The 20,214-nt window shown below is 36.1% G+C and overlaps 1 protein-coding gene across 11 annotated transcripts in view; it reads left to right on the top strand.

The window, feature by feature from the left end:
* Positions 1-20,214, top strand: part of Neo1 (neogenin 1) — a 156,236-nt gene that overhangs the window by 60,635 nt on the left and 75,387 nt on the right. For all 11 annotated transcript variants that reach the window (XM_051156599.1, XM_051156593.1, XM_051156597.1 and 8 more), the window contains exons 6-7: positions 13,297-13,451; positions 14,809-14,929. In XM_051156599.1, the coding sequence (XP_051012556.1) occupies positions 13,297-13,451; positions 14,809-14,929 (276 nt within the window). The remainder of the gene's footprint in view (positions 1-13,296; positions 13,452-14,808; positions 14,930-20,214) is intronic.

Genomic DNA, 20,214 nt, shown 5'->3' with positions numbered 1-20,214 from the left:
TTTGTGTGTGTGTGTGTGTGTGTCTGTCTGTCTGTGTGTCTGTCTGTGTGTGTGTGTCTGTCTGTGTGTGTGTGTGAGTAAAACAGGCAATTTAAACATTAATCCCCCAAAATGCTAAAAGTAGCACATTTAAACCAAAGAAAATAGAAAAAAAAAAAGGAAATGTTAAGTAGAAGTTAATGGGGGGCAGGTATCAAAACAGACTGTCAGCAAAGCCAAAGTTGGTTATTTCAAAGAATAGTGCTGATAAACTTCAGGCAAGGCTCTCATATATTTGGTAAATGTTTCTATTAACACAAGTAAAGACCTACACTATCTGGTGTTAGGTTGAGGAACACTAGAGACTTCAATAAACTATTGATAGGTGTGTACACCGATAGCATTTTAAAATAGAGATTCCACTTGGTTTGATTCTCAATATTGCAAAAACAAGAAACTTGCTCAGAAGAATCTATTAAAGCTGTACATAAAAATATTCCTCTGGTACAGTGGAGAATGTTTATAACAAGTGGATAGATACTGATATTAAAGTCATGCACATTCATGTTCCTGCTGTATTTCTTCATGGGAAATCAAAACTGGTAATGATTCAGAGGCCCAGCTAAATCCAGTGTCGTGTTTTATCAGCAATGGAAATTGGCCAGCCACCTCTATACCAAAAGCATTAAAAAAAAAAAAAAAGAAAGAAAGAAAGAAAGAAATTTCAGAAACACTTTTTAAAAAATAGGCACAAAAGAGTATAATTTCACTTTTATATTATTCAGAAATAGGAAAAATTAGTCTACAATTTTTAAAAGTAAAAAAAACAATGATTACTCTTGGAGCAGGGCAGGGTAATGGCTGAATGTTGCAATGCTGGGCTTCTCCTATATTAATGTCTTATTCCTGAATCTGGTTAGTAGAGTTCAAGCTGTGCTTTTCATGGGTATCATGTGAGGTCAGTTCTCTCTCTTTTTATTGAGTACAGACCAGTCATTGTATACAACAAAAACCCATTTGGAAAATTTTGTTTTGAGCCTTGTCACATAACTGTAAGTTTTTTTTTTTTTTCCTGATGGGGGAAATAGTTGATGAGAATAATTGGGAACACACACACACACAGACACACAGACACACACACACACACACACACACACACACACACACACACACACACACAAACGCCCACACATACATACACATCTCTATACGTATATATGTAAAGGCCATCGCACTTGTCTAACTTGTTATTTTTAAAGAAGTTATAGCTATAGGAAATGACATAGTGGGTGTGAAAGCAGAAAAGGTTATAAGTTCATTCTTCATCTGTTAAATATTTAAAACTTACTATCTTATCAATAACGCTTGTGATTTCTACTCATGCTGTGACGTGAATTAGCTGGTGGTGTATTTCCTGCCATCTCAGATTGTTGATAACAGTTAATATGGGTCATGAGCTGCCTTGAAAAGAAGTATTTCCTCTTTTTACAGCAATTGTGTGATAAACTCCATCTACTCCTAAAAGAAAAATTTCCATTTCTGTTTTCTGTGAACAAATTGACAATTTCTGATTTGGCTAATTTTATGACAATGTTAATATTGTCACTAATCTACAGCTAATATTTCTGTCATCATTTTTTGTTTTTTACATTTAAAAAATGAGTATGGGTGGTCTGCTTGCCTGGTGCCTGCAGAGGCCAGAAACAGCATCAGATACCCTGGACTGTAGCTAGAGCCAGTGCTGGTTCTGAGAGTGAAACCCAGTCCTTATAAAGAGCAGCCCAGGCTTTTAGTCACCGAGCCCTCTCTCCAGTCCCTCACCATCTTGCTTGAAGCCTCAGCCTCATACCATTCGCCTCTTACTCATCTCAGTTTTTTGTTTGTTTGTTTTGTTATTTGTACTCACATTAAGAAATTGGCCTCTTCCCATCTCCCTCATGATGATTAACCAGCACTCTGTTGACAGTCATGGGGACTCTCAGTTCTCTTGGATGCTGAATAAAACACAATATTTAAGGTTGTGTATAGAGCACATCCAGAGCCTTAATAGTCAATGCTGAACAAGTTTACTGGGGTTAGAACATTTCCACGTCAGAAATATTTTATAATAAAATGCTGAAATAACTTTATAGCCAGATTTAACTGATATTTTATGGTAATTGTATTGTCAACTATTCATCATTCTACCCATAAATATCAACTTTATGATAAAAATTTAAAGTTGTAGGTATACCCAGATAATTCAGCATTTACGTTATTATCTAGGATTTTATTATTTTAAGAGGATTTTGTAGATTTATTTATTGTATGTATATGAGTGTTTTGCCTGTATGCATGTCTGTACATTATATTTGGTGTCTGTGGAGACCAAAAGGGAACATCCGATCCCCTGGAACTGAAGTTATGGACAGCTATGAGTCACCACATGGGTGTTAGGAATTAAACCTAGGTCCTACAACAGCAGCAAGTACTCTTAACTGCTGAGCCATGTCTACGTGTTTATTGGTTGGTTGGTTGGTTGGTTGTTGTTTTTTTAGACAGAGTTTCTTGTGTAGCCCTGGCTGTCTCAGAATCACTCTGTAGACCAGGCTGGCCTCAAACTCAGGGATCCTCCTGCCTCTGTCTCCCAGCACTTGGGAGCCACCACCTCCTGGCAAGCCATGTCCGTTAGTCCTAGGAATTTAATATTCTGTTTGTATTTCTCTCTAATCTTGAAATAAAACTTATATACACTAAAATCCACAAATATTAAGTTTACTGTTCATGAGCTCAGTTAGTTGTGCCTTCCTGTACAACCAAGTTATCTGTGAGGGCAGAGCACTACCATCACAGTTGAAAATTCCTGCCTGCTACTTCTTATCCTCCCTTCACAACTCTCAAAGAATCTACTCTCCTGCGTTCTCCAGTACAGATTAGTTTTTGCTTGTTCTAAGCTTCACATAAAAGTATTCATATCATCTGTAGAACAAGCTTATTTCACAAAACATAACATAGTTGAGATTCATTTATATTGTTACATTTATTAACAACTGACTTCTCAAAACAACTGGACCAAATTATGTTCCTGCCAAGGTATAAATTCGGCTTGCTGTATATCCTGACCAGGAGTTAGTGTTCCTGTCTTTATAGTTTTAGTCACCGTGTTCAGGTATCCAGTCATAACTCTATATGGTTTAAATTTAGGTTTTTATGGTGATTAGTGGTGTGAGTTCTCTACTGTCGACAGTGAAGATAGTCCAATATCTTCTTTTGTGAGATATTTCCTAAAATGCTGCCTTTCTATGTAGATGACATGTAAAGTAGCCATATTAAAGGAATTTCTTACAATCCTATATTAGGGAGTTTTCTATTTGTTGATACTCAAAAGAGATGGAAAATAGAAAAAAAAACTAATATTAAATATTGATAGAATTTTAAGCTTTACGTCTTTAGAAGTAGCTGAATTTTAGCTCTTTATTACTTCTTTTTTTAGCTTAGGACTTGAAATTTTTCTCCTTATAGCCCATTGAAATTTTCTTGAAGTATTATCTGAAATACCTAATTTATAAATAAATTCCAAACATTTTTGCCTACATGAAGTATTTAATGATAACTGTACCTATAGCAAACTATTAAAAATATATTGTATATTAGGATTTTCCAGAGAAACAAAGAATAGGTAACATAAGTGTAGGGAGAGTAAAAAAGAGGGAAAAAAACTTACTGTAAAATATTGGCTTATAAAACTAGAGGCTGAGTGAGGGAGTCCCATGATCTGCCATGGCTGGAAACTCAGGGAAGCTGTGGCAGTATGACAGCCTGACTAGGGGGTGCTGTGTATTTTAATGTGAGTCTGAAAACCAGGAGTGTAAAGGGGAAGAAAAGCTAAGTGTCTCTTCACAGGCGGGTGGAGAACAAGTTCGGCCTTCCTTACCTTCTGTGTTTGGTGGATTGGATGACACCCATACACACTAGAGAGAGCTTTCTTCTCTCCATGCATCAGTACAAATGTTTCTCTCTGGAACATTTTCACAGACTCACAGAAATAGCGTCAGCCTAGGCACCTGGGTACCACACTGTCCAGTCATGTTGACATTCAGAACTTACAGTCATAGTTGTATTCATCTGATTATGAGTACTTACATTATAGACCCCAATCCCTGCATTGTCAAATCGTCCTTAGAGAATTTTACTTCCCATACTTGTAAATTATTTATGTAGCATTGGCCCTGCCTGAAGTCCAAATCAAAGAACACTATAGAGTTCTTAGATATCACATCAGTATGTTCAAGTGAGAAAGTAACATATAAGCAGGTTATATTGATTCAGGGCATTATTATCTTTATTGCTTCTTTGGGAGACTTCAGTGACTGGTTTCCAATGGATGTATTAGAGAATCATACTTTATTTGTTCCCATGTTTTATTTTTAAAGTTATAAAGAAGTCTAATAAAGTATACTGATCTAATGATTAACCAAGCTTCTGAAAGCCACCAAATTACATTTCCTTCTTAAACTCTTTCTTTAGGATGCTGTATATTGCTGCATTTGAAAACATTGGAATAGTTAGGGCATTGGAACTATGAGCCATTTTGATTTGCAAAGAAATTTAATTATAGTAGAAGTAATACCAAGTAATTTTATTTTATTTTATTTTATTTCATAGTATAATCCATATGTATGGATTATATATAATTTTATGACTGTGTCTGAAAATTATCTAAATTATCTTTCCTATTAACAAGAATATATTTTCACATTTGTTACATTTTTCTAAGGCAAAGTGATTTTTCCAAGAGCATATACCTAAAAACATACTTGAAGTACTAATTTAAAATTCCAGAATGTCTGATTCCTAGTATGGTTCTGTTTATATAATACCACTTTAGTGATCTTGTTCTCTTCAGTGGCTTTTAAGCTACTCCAAAGAGGAATTTTACGCTTTGATCTGCTATGTAAGAAAACACAATTTGTCTTTACAAAGCAGTGCCTACCCACACCACCAGAGATGTACTGTTTTCTGTCTGTTTTAAAATTGCATTTTCTGGAGACATCAATAAATCATCTTGACAAAAGAGTAGGCATTGTCTTGCATTGCTAGCAAATGCTGATAACCAAAGTAGACCAGTTATAAGAGGGCTTAATTATCAACCTGAGATACGGCAGTGTCTCCTTTTCTTTAGTGTCTGCACCATAATTGTCAATGCCTTTATCGTTGGAGTGGGTCAAAAAATTTTTAAGTAAACATTCTGCTTTGTATTCAACTATTGAAGCTTATCTTGAACAGCAAACCCAATTACTTATTCAATTCCTAAGAGCTAAAATGCTCATTTTCAGTTGCTATATGGAATTTTCAAAAATATGTACTTCAATTTGCATATGAAAAACTAATAAATATATTTTTTTGTATAGTAAGCCAACTTGGAGATTTTCCATTGATGGCAAAGAGTGAAAAATAAATATGCCAGTAGCAGATTGGTAGAGAATATGTTAAGAGCACACATTCTTCTTTGGAGATGAGGTGTTGAGTAGGTCATTGTACTGTGTTTTGGGAATTACATATACCCAGTGTTTTCTAATGCTACAACCAATGCTACAAAATAACAATTACTTTTTATCAGATTATAAGAATAACACTGAAAAGTATATAGAATAAAGCCATTTTTTGTTTCACCAACCAGAAATACTGCTTTTGCTCTTACAGTTTACATATTTAAAAGTATTTATAAACAAGTTCATGGTTTTTTTTAAATGAAATGATACCACTCATTCTTTTTTTTTTCTGCATTTTCCCTATTGTCTATTATGTCTATTTCTGTGGCAGCATACAACATATTTATATTATATAGTGACATAATTTGCATCATATATGTATGACCTTATAGCAGACTTACCACCTTAAAAAAAATAGATAGTAAGAATGTTAGTCTTAGTAGCTTTGCTATAGCTGTTGTAACTACTTAGCTCTGCCATTACAGCAGAAAAACAACCTTAGACTACTTAAGCAATTAGAGCTGGCTGTTTCTGAACTGTGATTTTTATTTATAAAATGAACTGCTTATTTGGTGAAAGTTGTAGTCCAGAATGCTCATTTGTTTGTTCCAGCCTCATAGTTAATCTTTAATTATTTCTAGGGTCTCTTTACTATGACACAATTTTGAGCATCTTTGTGTATGCTCACTTGTATATCTATTGGTTATCCTTTTGTGGTTTTTTTTCCCCAATGACTGCTGTATTACCCAAGATTCCCCAAAGAAACAGAGCTGGTGTTATGGTAGTTATATACAATACTGGTTATATTAGTTATGAATTAATATTGCATATATGTAGGCAATTTGTTTAGAGTGTCTTCGAGGCTGTGGTCTGAGCAGTGCAACAGTGGCTGTCTCTTGACTGCAAGGTGAAGGATCTGGTAGTTGTTCAGTCCGTGAGATCAGATGTCTTAAGCAGTCCCAATCTGTTGCTAGAATCCCCAAGACAGTCCTAGAGAGCTTCCAGTTTTTAGTCTAATGTTGGAATCCTGAAGAAGTAGGTCCTAGCACCAATGAAAGGATGTCTCAGAAACAGGGTAGATGAACTTGCTAACCAGAGTGAGGGCAAGCAGGCAAAAAGCAAAAGCTTCCCTTTTCCATGTCCTTTTATGTGGGCTGCCACCAGAGGGTGTGGTCCAGACTTGGGATGTGTTTCCCACCTCAAACAATCCAACCAAGAAAAGCCCTTCACAGGCGTGCCTAGCTGCTGAATTTCAGTTGTAGTCAAGTTGACAACAAGATTAACCATCATAGCTGCTGTTGCTATATATAGTAAAAGGCATTTATGTCATATATTGACACATTTTGCTGAATCACCCACCAATAACATGGCAGTGGTGGTTTCTCCACAACTTCTTTGTATTGGTATCAAGTTTCGTATTCTGTACAAATGGGCTTAGTTGTTTTTTCGTTTTGGAAGCTCTTCTCAAGTCTCTGATGGGTTTGAAGACCAGATAACTTAGTGTTTCAGTTAAGCTTAGTAAGTTAGGGGTTAAGATGTTTTTAGATCAAGATAGAAGTTTTAAGTTAATAGAGATGAGATATGATAGATATTAATCTCCATTCAGAAATTTAGACCCAACAAGATAGAAAAGATGTTTACTTCAAATTTGCCAAATCACTATGAATGTAACATTTATATAATTCCTGATTGTCTCGTGATTCTTTCTGCTGTATTTAGTTTATTTTATTCATGTGTAATAATATAAATGAATATGTTAAAGAAGAAATGTAATAAAAATATTAAAGAAAAAAATACCTCTGGACGATGTGGAGCTTGCCTGTAATCCCAGCACTTGGGAAGGCAGGTGGATCACTGAAGTTCAAGGCCATCTTGATCTACAAAGTGCATCTAGGACAGCCAAGGCTATACAGAGAAACGCTGTCTTGAAAAGCCAAATAAACAAATAAATAAATAATAAATACCAAAAGAGATACCAAAATGGATGGTTGTTTAAATGAGAAAAGAAATGATAAAAGATTAATTTTTAAGTTGCTAAATACTAAAAACATTACAAAAGTCTAGGTAAAAAGTAATACTTTTTAAAAACTGCCTTACTTATATAATGCTTGTCTTGACTCTGTTTTTTTTCTTTGGGTCAGTGATTTTGCAAGACATCTTTTTGTTAGAGTAGAAAGCCAGTGTGTTTTTCAGCTTCACTCCTTAGGATTTGTTCAAGTGAGTGTGAGCCTATACCTTTGTATCTCACTGTTGAGTCCAGACAATACAGTGCGCTGAGGGAATATTCCTGGAAGCTGTCCTTACACTGTGACAACTTAAGTATGCACAGCATTCTTGTCAGGCTGTATACATGCTTCTTTCTCACTGAACCCACTAAAACTGTAGCTCACTTTCCCCTGGCTTCCTGTAACCTCAGCAATGCCGTCAGCCAGGTCACCATCTGCTATTGTAAGAAGTTACGGCGGAAGCAGAAGCATTCTTAGTCAGTTGTGCATTAATATAGCAGCTTGGCTTGGTGGCACATTCCTGCCGTCTTTGTACTCGGGAAAACCAGCATAGGAATTGTGAGTTTAAGGCCAACTTGGACTATATAACAAGATCCTTTCCAACAAAAAAGCCACACACAAAAACAATACAGTATTTTACTGTTTGGTGGTCACCTGCCTTTTGACATTTCAAATACAATTCAGAGACTATGTCATATATTTATATAATTGTATTAATATACCTGTTGTATTGATCTTATGAGGTAAAATTATTAGATCAAAGGATACATGCAATGTTGATTTTGGATAGCAGTCGGCTAAATTACCCTAATTAGATTGTATCTAATTTTTTTTTTATCATATCAGTGATATGTTTATTTAGCCTATTTGTCAGCCGAAGAGGTTCTGGCACCACCTAGAGATGGCATCAGATCTTAGAGTTTGGGGCCTCAATTTTGCATGACTTTACTCTTCCTCCTCCCCACTTTCGGAGAGGCTTGTGACAAGTGTGGTCCTCCAGAACTTCTGTCTGATCAGCTTTAAGTTAGGGTTCCCCTGACTCCCTCTTCGGGTTCCACTTGTTGTAGTGGCTCACAGAACTCAAGGAAACATTTAATTTATCCTTAATCATTTATTATAAAAGAAATGCTAAGTATATTATGAAAATGGAAATGATGCGTTGGGCTCAGTACATGGGTAAGGGCCCTAGGGCTGTATGCCTTCTCTTAGCACCCTTCAGGAACATGTTCAGCTGTCTAGAAGATCTCCAAAACTTGTCTTTGAGGGTTTGTAATGGGTGCTTCATTACTTAGACATGATTGATTATATCAGTGCGCATTAGTAACAAACTCAACCTTCATTCCCTTTCAGGTTAGGGGCTGGTGCTGAAAATTCTGTCTAATCATGTGGTTGGTTCCTATGGCAACTAGCTCCTTTCCTGAGGCAGTCCCAGAGTTCTCTAAAAGATGACTAATTAAAACAAAAGAAGCTACTACCATCTAAGGGACTTTAAAATTCATTTGTATCAGTAAAGTGAATACCTAATGTATATTTACCAATACCCAAAGTTGAGCATGCTTATTTATTTTTTTTCTGATTTAGTGTCATATTTAGGCCTTTCTTCAAAAGCACTAAAATCATGTTTTCTGATCATGCTGCCCTGGGCCTATGTCTGTCTAATCATTAAATATTTTATACATAGATAATTTATTTAATGTAGGGCATATATTAAGAGAGGGACACAACTTGCAGAAAAGCATCCACCTGCTGTTTTTTAAAAAGTGTGTGATGGGGCTGGAGAGATGCCTCAGAGGTTAAAAACACTGACTGCTCTTTCAAAAGTCCCAAGTTCAATCGCCAGCAGGCCTTCTTGTGGCAGGCAGGCACACATGCAGGCAGAATACTGTATAAAAAGTGTGTGATGTCTGTTAAGTACTTAGGAAAAAGACTTATAAGAAACTAGCATGAAACATTGAATTCTTGAGAAACTTAAGCATTTTTTGAAAAAAAAAAATCTTACTATTACCATCTAATTCTATGATAGCTGGTTAGTGGAATTTCAGCTACTACTTACTGATTATCTTCTACAGCTTAAATTAGGCTACTGTGTTTTCGTGGTAGATGAGACAGTGAGGGGTGTGAGATAGAGAAAATGGGCCTATGGAGTCAGTGTTCCTTTAAGGATCCAAGGATGGCTACTTGTTAGCTAAATCAGGAGGGATGGTCTAGGAAAAAGGAGTAAGAATGGAATTGTAAATATGGACATGAGAAAGGGACAGGATATTAAAGTCTGGTGGTAATCTCATTCTGAGGTCCCTGCAGAAATGGTGTCCCCTGTTTTCTTGGAGTACAGGAGACCCTATACTTTTGGTATGGTAGGAAGCTTGCTCTGGAAACAGTGGTGTGTGTGTGTGTGTGTGTGTGTGTGTGTGTGTGTGTGTGTGTGTGTGTGTTTGTGTGTGATTTCTAATATATTTTTGCTTTGTTAGTATAGGCAGTACCTTTTTCAGGTTTAAAATTAACATTGTTGAGTGAAATCTCTAAAAGGAATTCAGACTTAAGTGCTTGGAAGAGGTTTTGGTCTACTGTCAATTGTTTCTTAAAGATTTGGATGTCAATTTGTGAATTGTAGAAAAAGCTTTAGAACATCAAGTATACAGTTTAACATAAATGGACAAAAATATCTTTTTTCTAGTTATAGTGATGTATAAAAATTTTAGTATTAAAGAATTAAAAATCAAACTGTGGCCACACCAAGATTGGAGAGTTAATGTAAATGAGAGCTATTATCTACTAAATTGCAGCATAATGAAGTAACATTGAAACTTTGTTGTTGACCAGCATGATACTGTTTTCTGTTTTAATTGAGTGGCAATTTACAGAATTATTCAACAGAATTAAGAGTTTTTTGTTTTTTGTTTTTTTAGCAAAAGAATTTTGGAAGTATAATGTTTGCTTTGATATTAACATTCTACTTGTGTATTTAGCAATTAAAATTACTCTTGTAATGACAGTGGTATTAGGGATAGCTGTCACAGAGAATTTGTAGCTTAATTATCTCTTTGGTAACAAAATACATAATCTTCCATTGCAATACTTATTTTCTTATGGTAATTGATTCATTTGTTCTCTGGTTATCTGCTTAGCTTCCTAACCACAGACATCTGCTCTCACATTATATTTAATTGGTGTGAATACTATATATAGTTAAAATCAGTGTTAAAAAAAAAATAATCATGAAAAACAAAAGTAAATGATGAACACTGTTTATGATTGTCTTCTAATAGTCTTTGAAAGTCTGTTTACTGAAAATGCACATGTAAATTATTAATTTAATTTGAAAAACATATATTGCTGTGTTTTGCAGAATTACTTACTCTACTTTAGAGGAGGGTCCCCCAGTACTAGCTATGAACTCAAGGAATGGAAATGGTACCATCTTAGTTAAGAATACAGCTTTGAAAGTAGAAAAAATTTAGTGTGTATTTACAATTTGAAGAAGAGAGATGAGGAAAGTTGATTTTACATTTTAAAAAATGGAAGGATAAACCATAACATTTTTAAAGATTGTTACTTATGGAGGGGACTATGAGGCTAGGTGAGGCCAGGATGGAAGCTGGACTTAATTAGATGTATATTGTTTGTGTAGATTTAAATTTTGCCAAGTGTTTTCTGAAAGTGGATAATAAACAATGATTCCAAATTCATATTGAGTTGACAGAGTAAAGCCGTACAGAAAGGTACAGCTTAAGATGAAAGTGATTAAAGTAGGTACGAAATAGTATTTGGACTGTATGTTCCTAATGGAGTATATTGTTGGCAAAGATTGTTGCTAAAAATGTTATGCTGAGACGAAGAAACTATAAAATAAGACAGAATTATAATTATGTTAGTGTTAATTGGTAACAGGACGTTTAGTAGAAGAAAAAGAAGTTACAGGTGTTAGAGTTAAAAAAGGTTCATTTAAGACTTGTTGACCTGAATTGGAAACTTTAATAGAAAATCAAGAGAGATAATTGCTGATTTTTGTCATCAAAAAAGAGTGTGAAAATAATGATCAGAAACTACTGGAAGATTACTAGGAAAGTCAGAACAGGAAGAACCATTGTGCATTCAACAAGTTGAGGCTTCCTCCATTGATAGAGAAGATAGTTTCAAATCATAGGAACAATAACCTCAGTGAGCTGAAACAAAGAAAATACATTTTGAAGCTAGAACGCAATATAATTCTTTTAAAAGGATCTCAAACTTTTAAGAGATCTCCCCTACCCAGGTGGCATTCTGCAAGCCAGCTAGGGTCTATAGCATCCTAGCAGGCAATTTCAATTGGGCTAGCTTTGGCTAACAGCTCTGTATTTGAGTAACAGCTATGTTGTCTCTCAACAGAGAATGAACACACCTAGGGTGCTATGAGCCTGTTTGATGTTGAACAAATAGATGACCATTGAGGTATTATGAACTAGAGCTGTGTTCTAGATCCTGCCTGCTGGGACGCTGTGAGGCAGAGCTGGTATATAGAAAGCCACTTGCTGGAGTAAACTAGAGTAACTTTTGCAAGGTGATTATCATTACATCTCTGACAGACCTTCTAGAAGCCATGGTGTAGACAGGGAAGAAAGTGCACACTCCAACCTGAAAGTTAAGCCTTATTCTGTTGTACTTTTTAAAAAGATTTATTTATTTATTTATTTATTATGTATACTGAGTCTTGCTTGCATGTACACCTGCAGGCCAGAAGAGAGCACCAGGTCTCATTATAGATGGTTATGAACCACCATGTGGTTGCTGGGAATTGAACTCAGGACCTTTGGAAGAGCAGCCAGTGCTCTTAACCTCTGAGCCGTCTCTCCAGCCCCTGTTGTACTTTGTAATGCTCTTCCAGTGCTTTATCTTAAGAAAGCACCAGCTGGCAATGCCCATTTCTATAACTGCAGACAATGTGGTGGATTTGAAATTGAGAAGCCATTGATTCATAAGTGATGGTTTATTTAACATTTTATAGATAAGAAAATTGAAAGCACAAATGATTGAAAAATGTCTGAGTACCTATATAGATTATGCACAAAGAGTAAATTTAAGATTTTATGGGTGCTGCATCCCTGCTATGTCTAGACGCACACTAGGCAAGATCCATTGTGACAACACTATTCAACATACCAATGTAAATGGGAGTTTCACAAGGGCACTTTTTAATGAACAACTACAGGCAATCGATGGCTGCAGAGAGACTGAGAAGTAATTTTCTTTAAGCACAAGCTTTCTGATAGGTTACCCAATCCCAAGTGGTCAGCCCTAAACACACACACATACAAGCAATACTGCATGGGCTCAGCAAGATCAATGTGTGTATGTAGGTTTGTATGTGTGTATGTGTAACAGTAACTATAGAAAAAGAGATGAGTTTGAGAAAGTGTGTGTGTGTTAGCTGTAAGCACAAAAGGAGTTGAGTAAAGAGGAGAGATGAGGTGAATATAATGATCATATATGAAAGCCTCAGAAAAAGGTTAAGTTTAGGTTAAAGGTTAAGTTAAATAGCCAGTATATGGAAAGATGGTCACTATTTGTAAATCTTCCTGATTTTATTTTATTGCATAGACTTCAATCTTTTGGAACCTATCTCATGGCAAATGTAGGTCCGCCCAGTTACCTGTGAATTAAAAAAAATATTTTTTCTTTATAACTAAATAATATTTCATCAGGCAATTAATTTGTAAAGCTACTGTGCTGTTAACATTTTATAATATATAGTTACATGATTTTAAAGATATATGCAAATAAGTGAGTTCTATGGTCTAAAACTTTGTTGATATGTGAATAGCTACCTTTTTTCCCCACTGATATCTGTCTTTTTTATTTTAAAGTGCCACCTGAATTCTTGAAACAACCTGCCAACATATATGCTCACGAATCCATGGACATTGTATTTGAATGTGAAGTCACTGGGAAGCCAACTCCAGCTGTGAAGTGGGTCAAGAATGGGGACGTGGTTATCCCGAGTGATTACTTTAAAATTGTGGTAAGTATTGGTAGTTTATGTGAGGTCGCATAGCAGATCGATGGTTGCACCGGGCTCACAGCCTGCTATCTGGTACTCTTAACTGTAGCTATTAGCATTTCCTGAGAAATACAGCAGTGCATGCAGTGTGTTCTTCCTCACCTTCACGGCTGTACTCTCTTCCTTCCTCCTGCCCTCCCTATACAGTCTCACTGTGTAGCTCTGGCTGTCCTGGAACTCACTATGTAGACCAGGCTGGTCTGAATTTACAGAAGTTCACCTGCCTCTGCTTCCTGAGCCCTGGGGTTAAAGGTATGTGCCACCATCTTCAGCTCTCTCTTGAAGTATGGAAAGATAATCATCTTGAAAAACTTACCAGTTAATTACATAACAAACCATACAAAATTTAACCTCCAAATAATAAATCGTACACATACTCTTCAAAGTAAGAATGACCCCATGCTAACACTTATAACAACAAAAATCCTTTTAGAAAGTGAGTGCACCATCAATAGTTTTCAAAGTAGATACAAACAAGACCTGGTGATACTTGCCTGTAATCCCAACCCTCAGGAGGTGAAGGCAAGAAGATAATGAGTTTGAGGCCAGTCTAGGTTACTCACTGAGACTGTATCAAGTTGTAATAAAGCTGTAAATGCAAATATTGTTGAATGTGGGACTAAAATGATAGCTCAGTCTGTAAAGTCCTTGAGGGCTCAGTCGCCAGGAGAAACCCAAGTAAGGCCTTGAACTGAAATGCCAAGACTATGGAGATGGAGACAAGTGGACCCCAGAGGCTCACTGGCCAGCTAGCCCAACCGAATCAGTGGGTCTCCCAGATCCCAGTGTGAGGGAAAAAGTGTTGAACGTATTTAAAAATTCTTCATTGTTGCTTTTGACTTTATATTGTTAAGTATATAGCAGATATTATTATCAGTAGATAATATTATCATTATCTAATAAATACCCTACTAACAGGATTAACTAAGTCTTAATAATATTAATGGCATACCTTAAGGTCTTTACACAAAACTTATTAAAAAATTCAGAAGTAATTATAGTGTTTTAAAGACAGTATCATTTTATAAATTTGTCATACAAGTAATTACTTTTTTGTGGGAATCTATTTTCTGTTTCTGAAATGTATAATCTCATGTTTAAAAAAAAGTAGTTTGTGTGTATTTAAAATTAAAAACCAATCTGTTGTGTTGAAATTAGCATTTTTATTTTATCATTATTTACATGTTGTTTTTTAAATTTTAAAGCAACCCTTATGCTAATAACTATTTCTTCCTTCACTTTGAAAACATACCCTTGAGGTTTTAATGTCATGTTTATCAATTCAGTCATAAAATTTTATATATTTTTTTTTCCTTAGAAGGAACATAATCTTCAAGTTTTGGGTCTGGTGAAATCAGATGAAGGGTTCTATCAATGCATTGCTGAGAATGATGTTGGAAATGCACAGGCTGGAGCCCAGCTGATAATCCTTGAGCATGGTAAGAGGGCAGCAGCAATGAGCTAAAGGAGCGTGTGTCGGAAGCACTATTACTCTAGAGTGCCTTGTGGCTGCTAGCTTGGCTGGTGAAGTCAGCATGTGGTGTAACTACAAGAAAAAGAACAGCAGTCTAAATAATTTCTGTAATTAAAATTATTCAGAGGGCCTTAGAAGTTGAGAACACTAACTACTCCTTGAGAGGACCCAGATTTGATTCCCAGCACCCACATGGTGGCTCACAAACATCTGTAACTCCATTCCAGAAGATCTGATATTCTCCTCTGATCTCCTTGGGTACCACATGTCACACACACACACACACACACACACACACACACACACACATGCATATACATTCAGACAAACACTCACATACATTTAAGAAATTAAAAGGAAAAGGTATTTAAAAAATAAAATTACTTAGAGATACATTTTCAGAGAGTGTTAAAAAGAAGTTGATATTAACAAGAGAAAAACTCCTGTACAAGTGTTTGTCAGAACCCATTTGTGTTAGTCTCACAACTGTGTTTCTGCCATATAAGGCTTTGGCAATTTTGTTGTAATCATACTGACAATGCACTGGCAAGTCATGGGTTATTATTAGAAAGCAATAAGTCCCATGATTGCTAAGTCTTTTTCCTGGTTTTGCCATTTTACTTTTTATTTGTTTAAAAATTAATTTATTTGAATATGTCATTGCAAGCTTGTCTGTATGTGCACCATGTGCCCTTAGAGTCTAGGTTTCAATTCCCCAGAAATTGGAGTTAAAGCTGCATGATGTGGGTGCGGGGGACTGAACCTGACCCTCTGCAAGAGCATCAAATCCTCTTAACCTGTGTGTCTGCAGCTCCTGCTTACTTAACTTTGAGATGGGTGAGGGTAGTGTGTGTCTCACCATGTTGGCCACGTATCACAGTCCTTGGCTTAAGCGATCCTTTTACTTCAGTCTCTCAAGGTTAGAACTATAGAAGGCATTTGCCACCATAACTGGCTTTTAATATCTTAATTATCTAGAAATTAATCTTTTACTCTTTTAGTTGTGTGTGTGTGTCTATGTGGGTGTGTACACAGAATCCAGCGGAACCCAGTATGGGTGCTGGGAGCCACACTCAGGTGCTCTGCAAGAGCTGTAAGTGCTTTTTACTTCTGAGCCATCATTCTAGACCCCAACGGTTTTGATTTTTAAGATAAATATTTATGTAGGAAAGTTAAAGGAAGGAAGAAATATAACAATTTACAATACCTGATCTGTCTTTATGGTTTTTATAATATGTAAGGAATGTAAGGTTTACATGACCTTAGTTGAGCTATTGTCATGTTTTTGACACACATAAAACAGCATAGAAGATATAATGTCCATGATTAAAGATCAGAGCAGTGTAGCAGTGCTAAGGCATTCTGGTGGACAGTAGAGTACAAGCTGGTTATGACACGGTTGTGAGATAACAATTACATGTATCAAACAAATAGAAAAAAATCACTCTGACAAAGAGACATTAGTGATCTATGTCATTCAAACATTGTCAGCAGATTGAAAATTAAATATCACTACAGAAAAATCAAAGATATTCTCAAGATTTTATCTGGTGGCTGAACGAATGATAATCAAACTGCAAAAATAGAAAAGGAAGGCATGTCAAAGTAGAACTATGCAAGCTGGGTATGGTGGGACATACAGTGAAGAGGCGAGGCAAAAGAATTGTGAGTTTAAGGTCAGTCTGGGCTGTATAGCAAGAGTCTGTCTCAATAAGAGGACAGGAATGAAAACAAAGAGCCAGCTTCTCTCACTGTAAAAAGCCTGATGCCTGTCTGAAAGCTGAGCTAATAACGCAGCCAAGTAATGTAAATTTCAAGGACAAGCTTTCCAGCCCCACAGCCTAAATGTTGGGTTATATGAATTGTTTTATCCTTACCAAGAAATGGTTGCCAGAAGTATGAGGGAGAGAGAAAGTTTTACATTTTAACTAATTCTTAAAGGCCAAGTATGAACTAGTTTGGAATGTATGAAGGACCCACACACCAGGCACCAAGCAAGCTCTTGTTTGCTTCCAGATAAATTTTCCTGGTGTTCCACATAGTACTAATTGAGAAGAAATTCAGCATAGGAGGATCAAAGTTGTCTCTCAGGTATAGAAATAAAGGGAGTGTTCTGTCCTCTTGGGAGGTGTACATACAAGTCTCTCACGTTTCCTTGGATTCTCCTATAAGCCTCAAACCTGTGGAAAAGAAACAGAAAACCTATTTATTTCAGATGTTTCTGGAGAAAATTGAGAAACCAAACTCTTCTTCTGTGAGAAGAAACCCTTAGACAGACAGACAGACAGGCAGATACACACACACACACACACACACACACACACACACACACACACACACACATACACTTTTAGGGCCTGGGCAAGGGGCGGGGAAATATGCAGGATATTGCATATGCTAGGTAATACAGGTGCTAGGTGAGCCACACCTTCTGCTTTTGAAGAACAAAGGGCAGATAATCAATATTGTTGAGGGGAAGGATAGAAGAGAAAAAGCTCTACCTTGAAAGAGGGTCAGAATATAATTTTGAATTCTAGAAGGTAGGACTTCTACTAAGGAGGGCAGGGGTGTTTAATAACATGCTCACCTAAGATCAGCGTAGTGTAAAGCAGATTTAGCCTGCCATAGGAAGAACCACAGCCTACCTAAAACTGAAGCTGGTCAAGGACAACAGACAGTTACATCTACCTCAGCAGTGAACCTAACACTAAGGCACAAAGCCTTTCTCTCTTGAGAAAGGTCATGAGCACGGTAGGAAATTCCTTTTGTAATAGTGTCCAGGAATGGCTCAAAGCTGGGGTGGGGGAGGGAGGAGTTAGGGAAAGGCTTCTGTCTCTAAACACATGACAGTAGTAGTCTATTTGAAGTCTACACCTATAAGAAACTCAATACTTGACTGTTGGCTAAACTTCGCTCTAATAGTTTCACCAAAGAACAGACTTACCTGTGCCAAGGTATGATACTTAATTCTTAACATAGCCCTTTGTGCTTTGTTCATCACTTAGTGGAAAATTAATAGACGCCCCCCCAAACCTGATGGGTTACAACCCTACATAAAGAGCTATAGTCAACTAAGTAACTCTGGGATGAGGAGAGGTGGTCTTCCCAAGGGAAGAGCATACCAAGTGGCTTTCCAGTAGAAAATGGTCAGCTCTGAAAACATATATACAAGTAGCATTACATGGACTCAACAGGTTGTATTTAGGAATATGTCTGTATGTGAATATACATATTTACATGCAATAACAATTAGTGAAAAACAGAGGCCATGAATTTTAAGAAGAGCAGAGAAATGTTATAATTAAATTATAATCTCAAAAATAAACAGCAACAAAAGACCTTGACCAGCAGGAAAACAGAGATGGGCCTAGAGAGATGGCTCAGTGGTTAAGATCACTGGCTGCTCTTCCAAAGGACCCACATTCAAGTCTCAGTACCTACATGGCTGCTCACACAACAGCTAGTTTTAGGAGATCAGACAACGTCTTTTGGCCTCGATAGACACCAAGCACACATTCTAGTGCACAGACATGCATGCAAACAAGACACCCATACACATAAAAATACTAAATTTTTAAAAAAATTACAGCAGAGGTTTTTTTCTTTGGCCAAAATGTAAAGACTTTTGGGGGGTGGAGGAAGCAACCCAAATTATATACCTAGTAAAAGTATTGTCCAAAAATGAAAATGAAGACCTTTTCAGAACAGAAACTAAGAAAATTCATTGTATATAACTCATAGTAAGAAAAGATAAGTAATAAACTCAATGAACGAATTGTATTCAGTTTTTTAAAATCCTTCAAAATAAAAATGAAATGAAAACCTTTTCAGAACAGAAACAGAAAATTCACTGCATACAACTCATAGTAGAAAAAGATAAGGCAATAAACTTAGTGAATGAATTGATTTTCTATTTTTAACAAATGTTACTCCACGATGGTTGGATAGGATGTGAGTGGGTTTGTATCTTTTACAGAAATTGTAATTATTTAATAAAAGTGTTTTGAGAGTTACATCTTAAAATTACTAACTTAACACATTAACTTTTTAGGAATATTTTCTTAGAAATCAGAGATTTAGAAAAAGACTGCTAATACTGGCATTAGTGATTTTAAAAGAAAAGTAGAGATAGAGGGAAAGACTTGGAAATGACTTAAATGTTGGCCAATAGAATGAAATGAAAATAGTTATAGAACAACTTTATGATAGAAAAGTGACTTGAACACTTTTTAATGAGATGAAAAAAATCTCAGCATAGACTTTCAAGTAGAAAAGATGCAAAGCTACATAGATCAAACTTGAATTTAAAAACTATACAAACACACTTAAGCATTCCCTTACCCCAAATTTTACATTAATTAGTTACTTTGATGAATGATTTTTTTTTTAGTGTTTTCAGATTGCTGGATGAACTTTTGCATAATCTATAAGGTTGTTTTTTTTTTTTTCAACCTTTCTGGCATTTTTGAAGCATAGAAAAGGCACCAGACACATAATACTGAGGACCTTCTGCTAATAATAACATCATCAGTGGAAGGTCAGCACCCACAGCTAGTCTCTTTTCGAGGAGAATGGTATTGTGTTGCATGAAGGAGAGAAGATTCCGGCAGCCCCCATTGATGTCCGCTGGTTTGGCAGGATATAGGCAGAGGCTTGGGCAGCATGAAGGTGGAATGATGAAAACTAGCCTACTGTGGAGCTGCTTTACCTTTGCACTCAGTAGTATTGTGACTCCCCAGGATATACTGTAGTATATAGCAATTCCCAAACCCCTCACCCTGTATCCTTCTTGTTTGTGTGGGGTTTTTTTTTACACTCATTTGCTTTTAGCAGACTAATTAATATTTTAAAAGGAAAATTTCAAGAATGGACTAGAGTAAGGTTGGCAAAGTGTACCTCATACGCTGGATCCATCCCATTTTCTGTCTTTTTCATTGAAACATAAACATATACATTTGTTAAGAGTTTATCTATATCTTGTTTGGGGTCGTTTCATATTGTAATGACAAAAGTCAGTAGTTTGTAGAGAGACCAAATGGCCTGTAAAACCCAAAATACTCTCTTGCCTTTATAGAAAATGTTTGCCAACTACCAGACTTCCTCACAAATGTTAATAGTTTGTGATTCTACGATATTTCTCACTGGTGAAAGTCTATTTCATTTAAGACTTTTTAAAAGAAAAAAGTTGGAGTAGATGAAAGAAAAAGACAAAAGAGGTGTAAAAGGATGAAAACAGGATAGGAGCAAAAA

The sequence above is a fragment of the Acomys russatus genome, chromosome 14, assembly GCF_903995435.1.
Source record: "Acomys russatus chromosome 14, mAcoRus1.1, whole genome shotgun sequence".
Classification (NCBI taxonomy): Eukaryota; Metazoa; Chordata; class Mammalia; order Rodentia; family Muridae; genus Acomys; species Acomys russatus.
The sequence above is the reverse complement of the archived record's forward strand: the minus strand, read 5'-3'. Positions and strand labels throughout refer to the sequence as shown.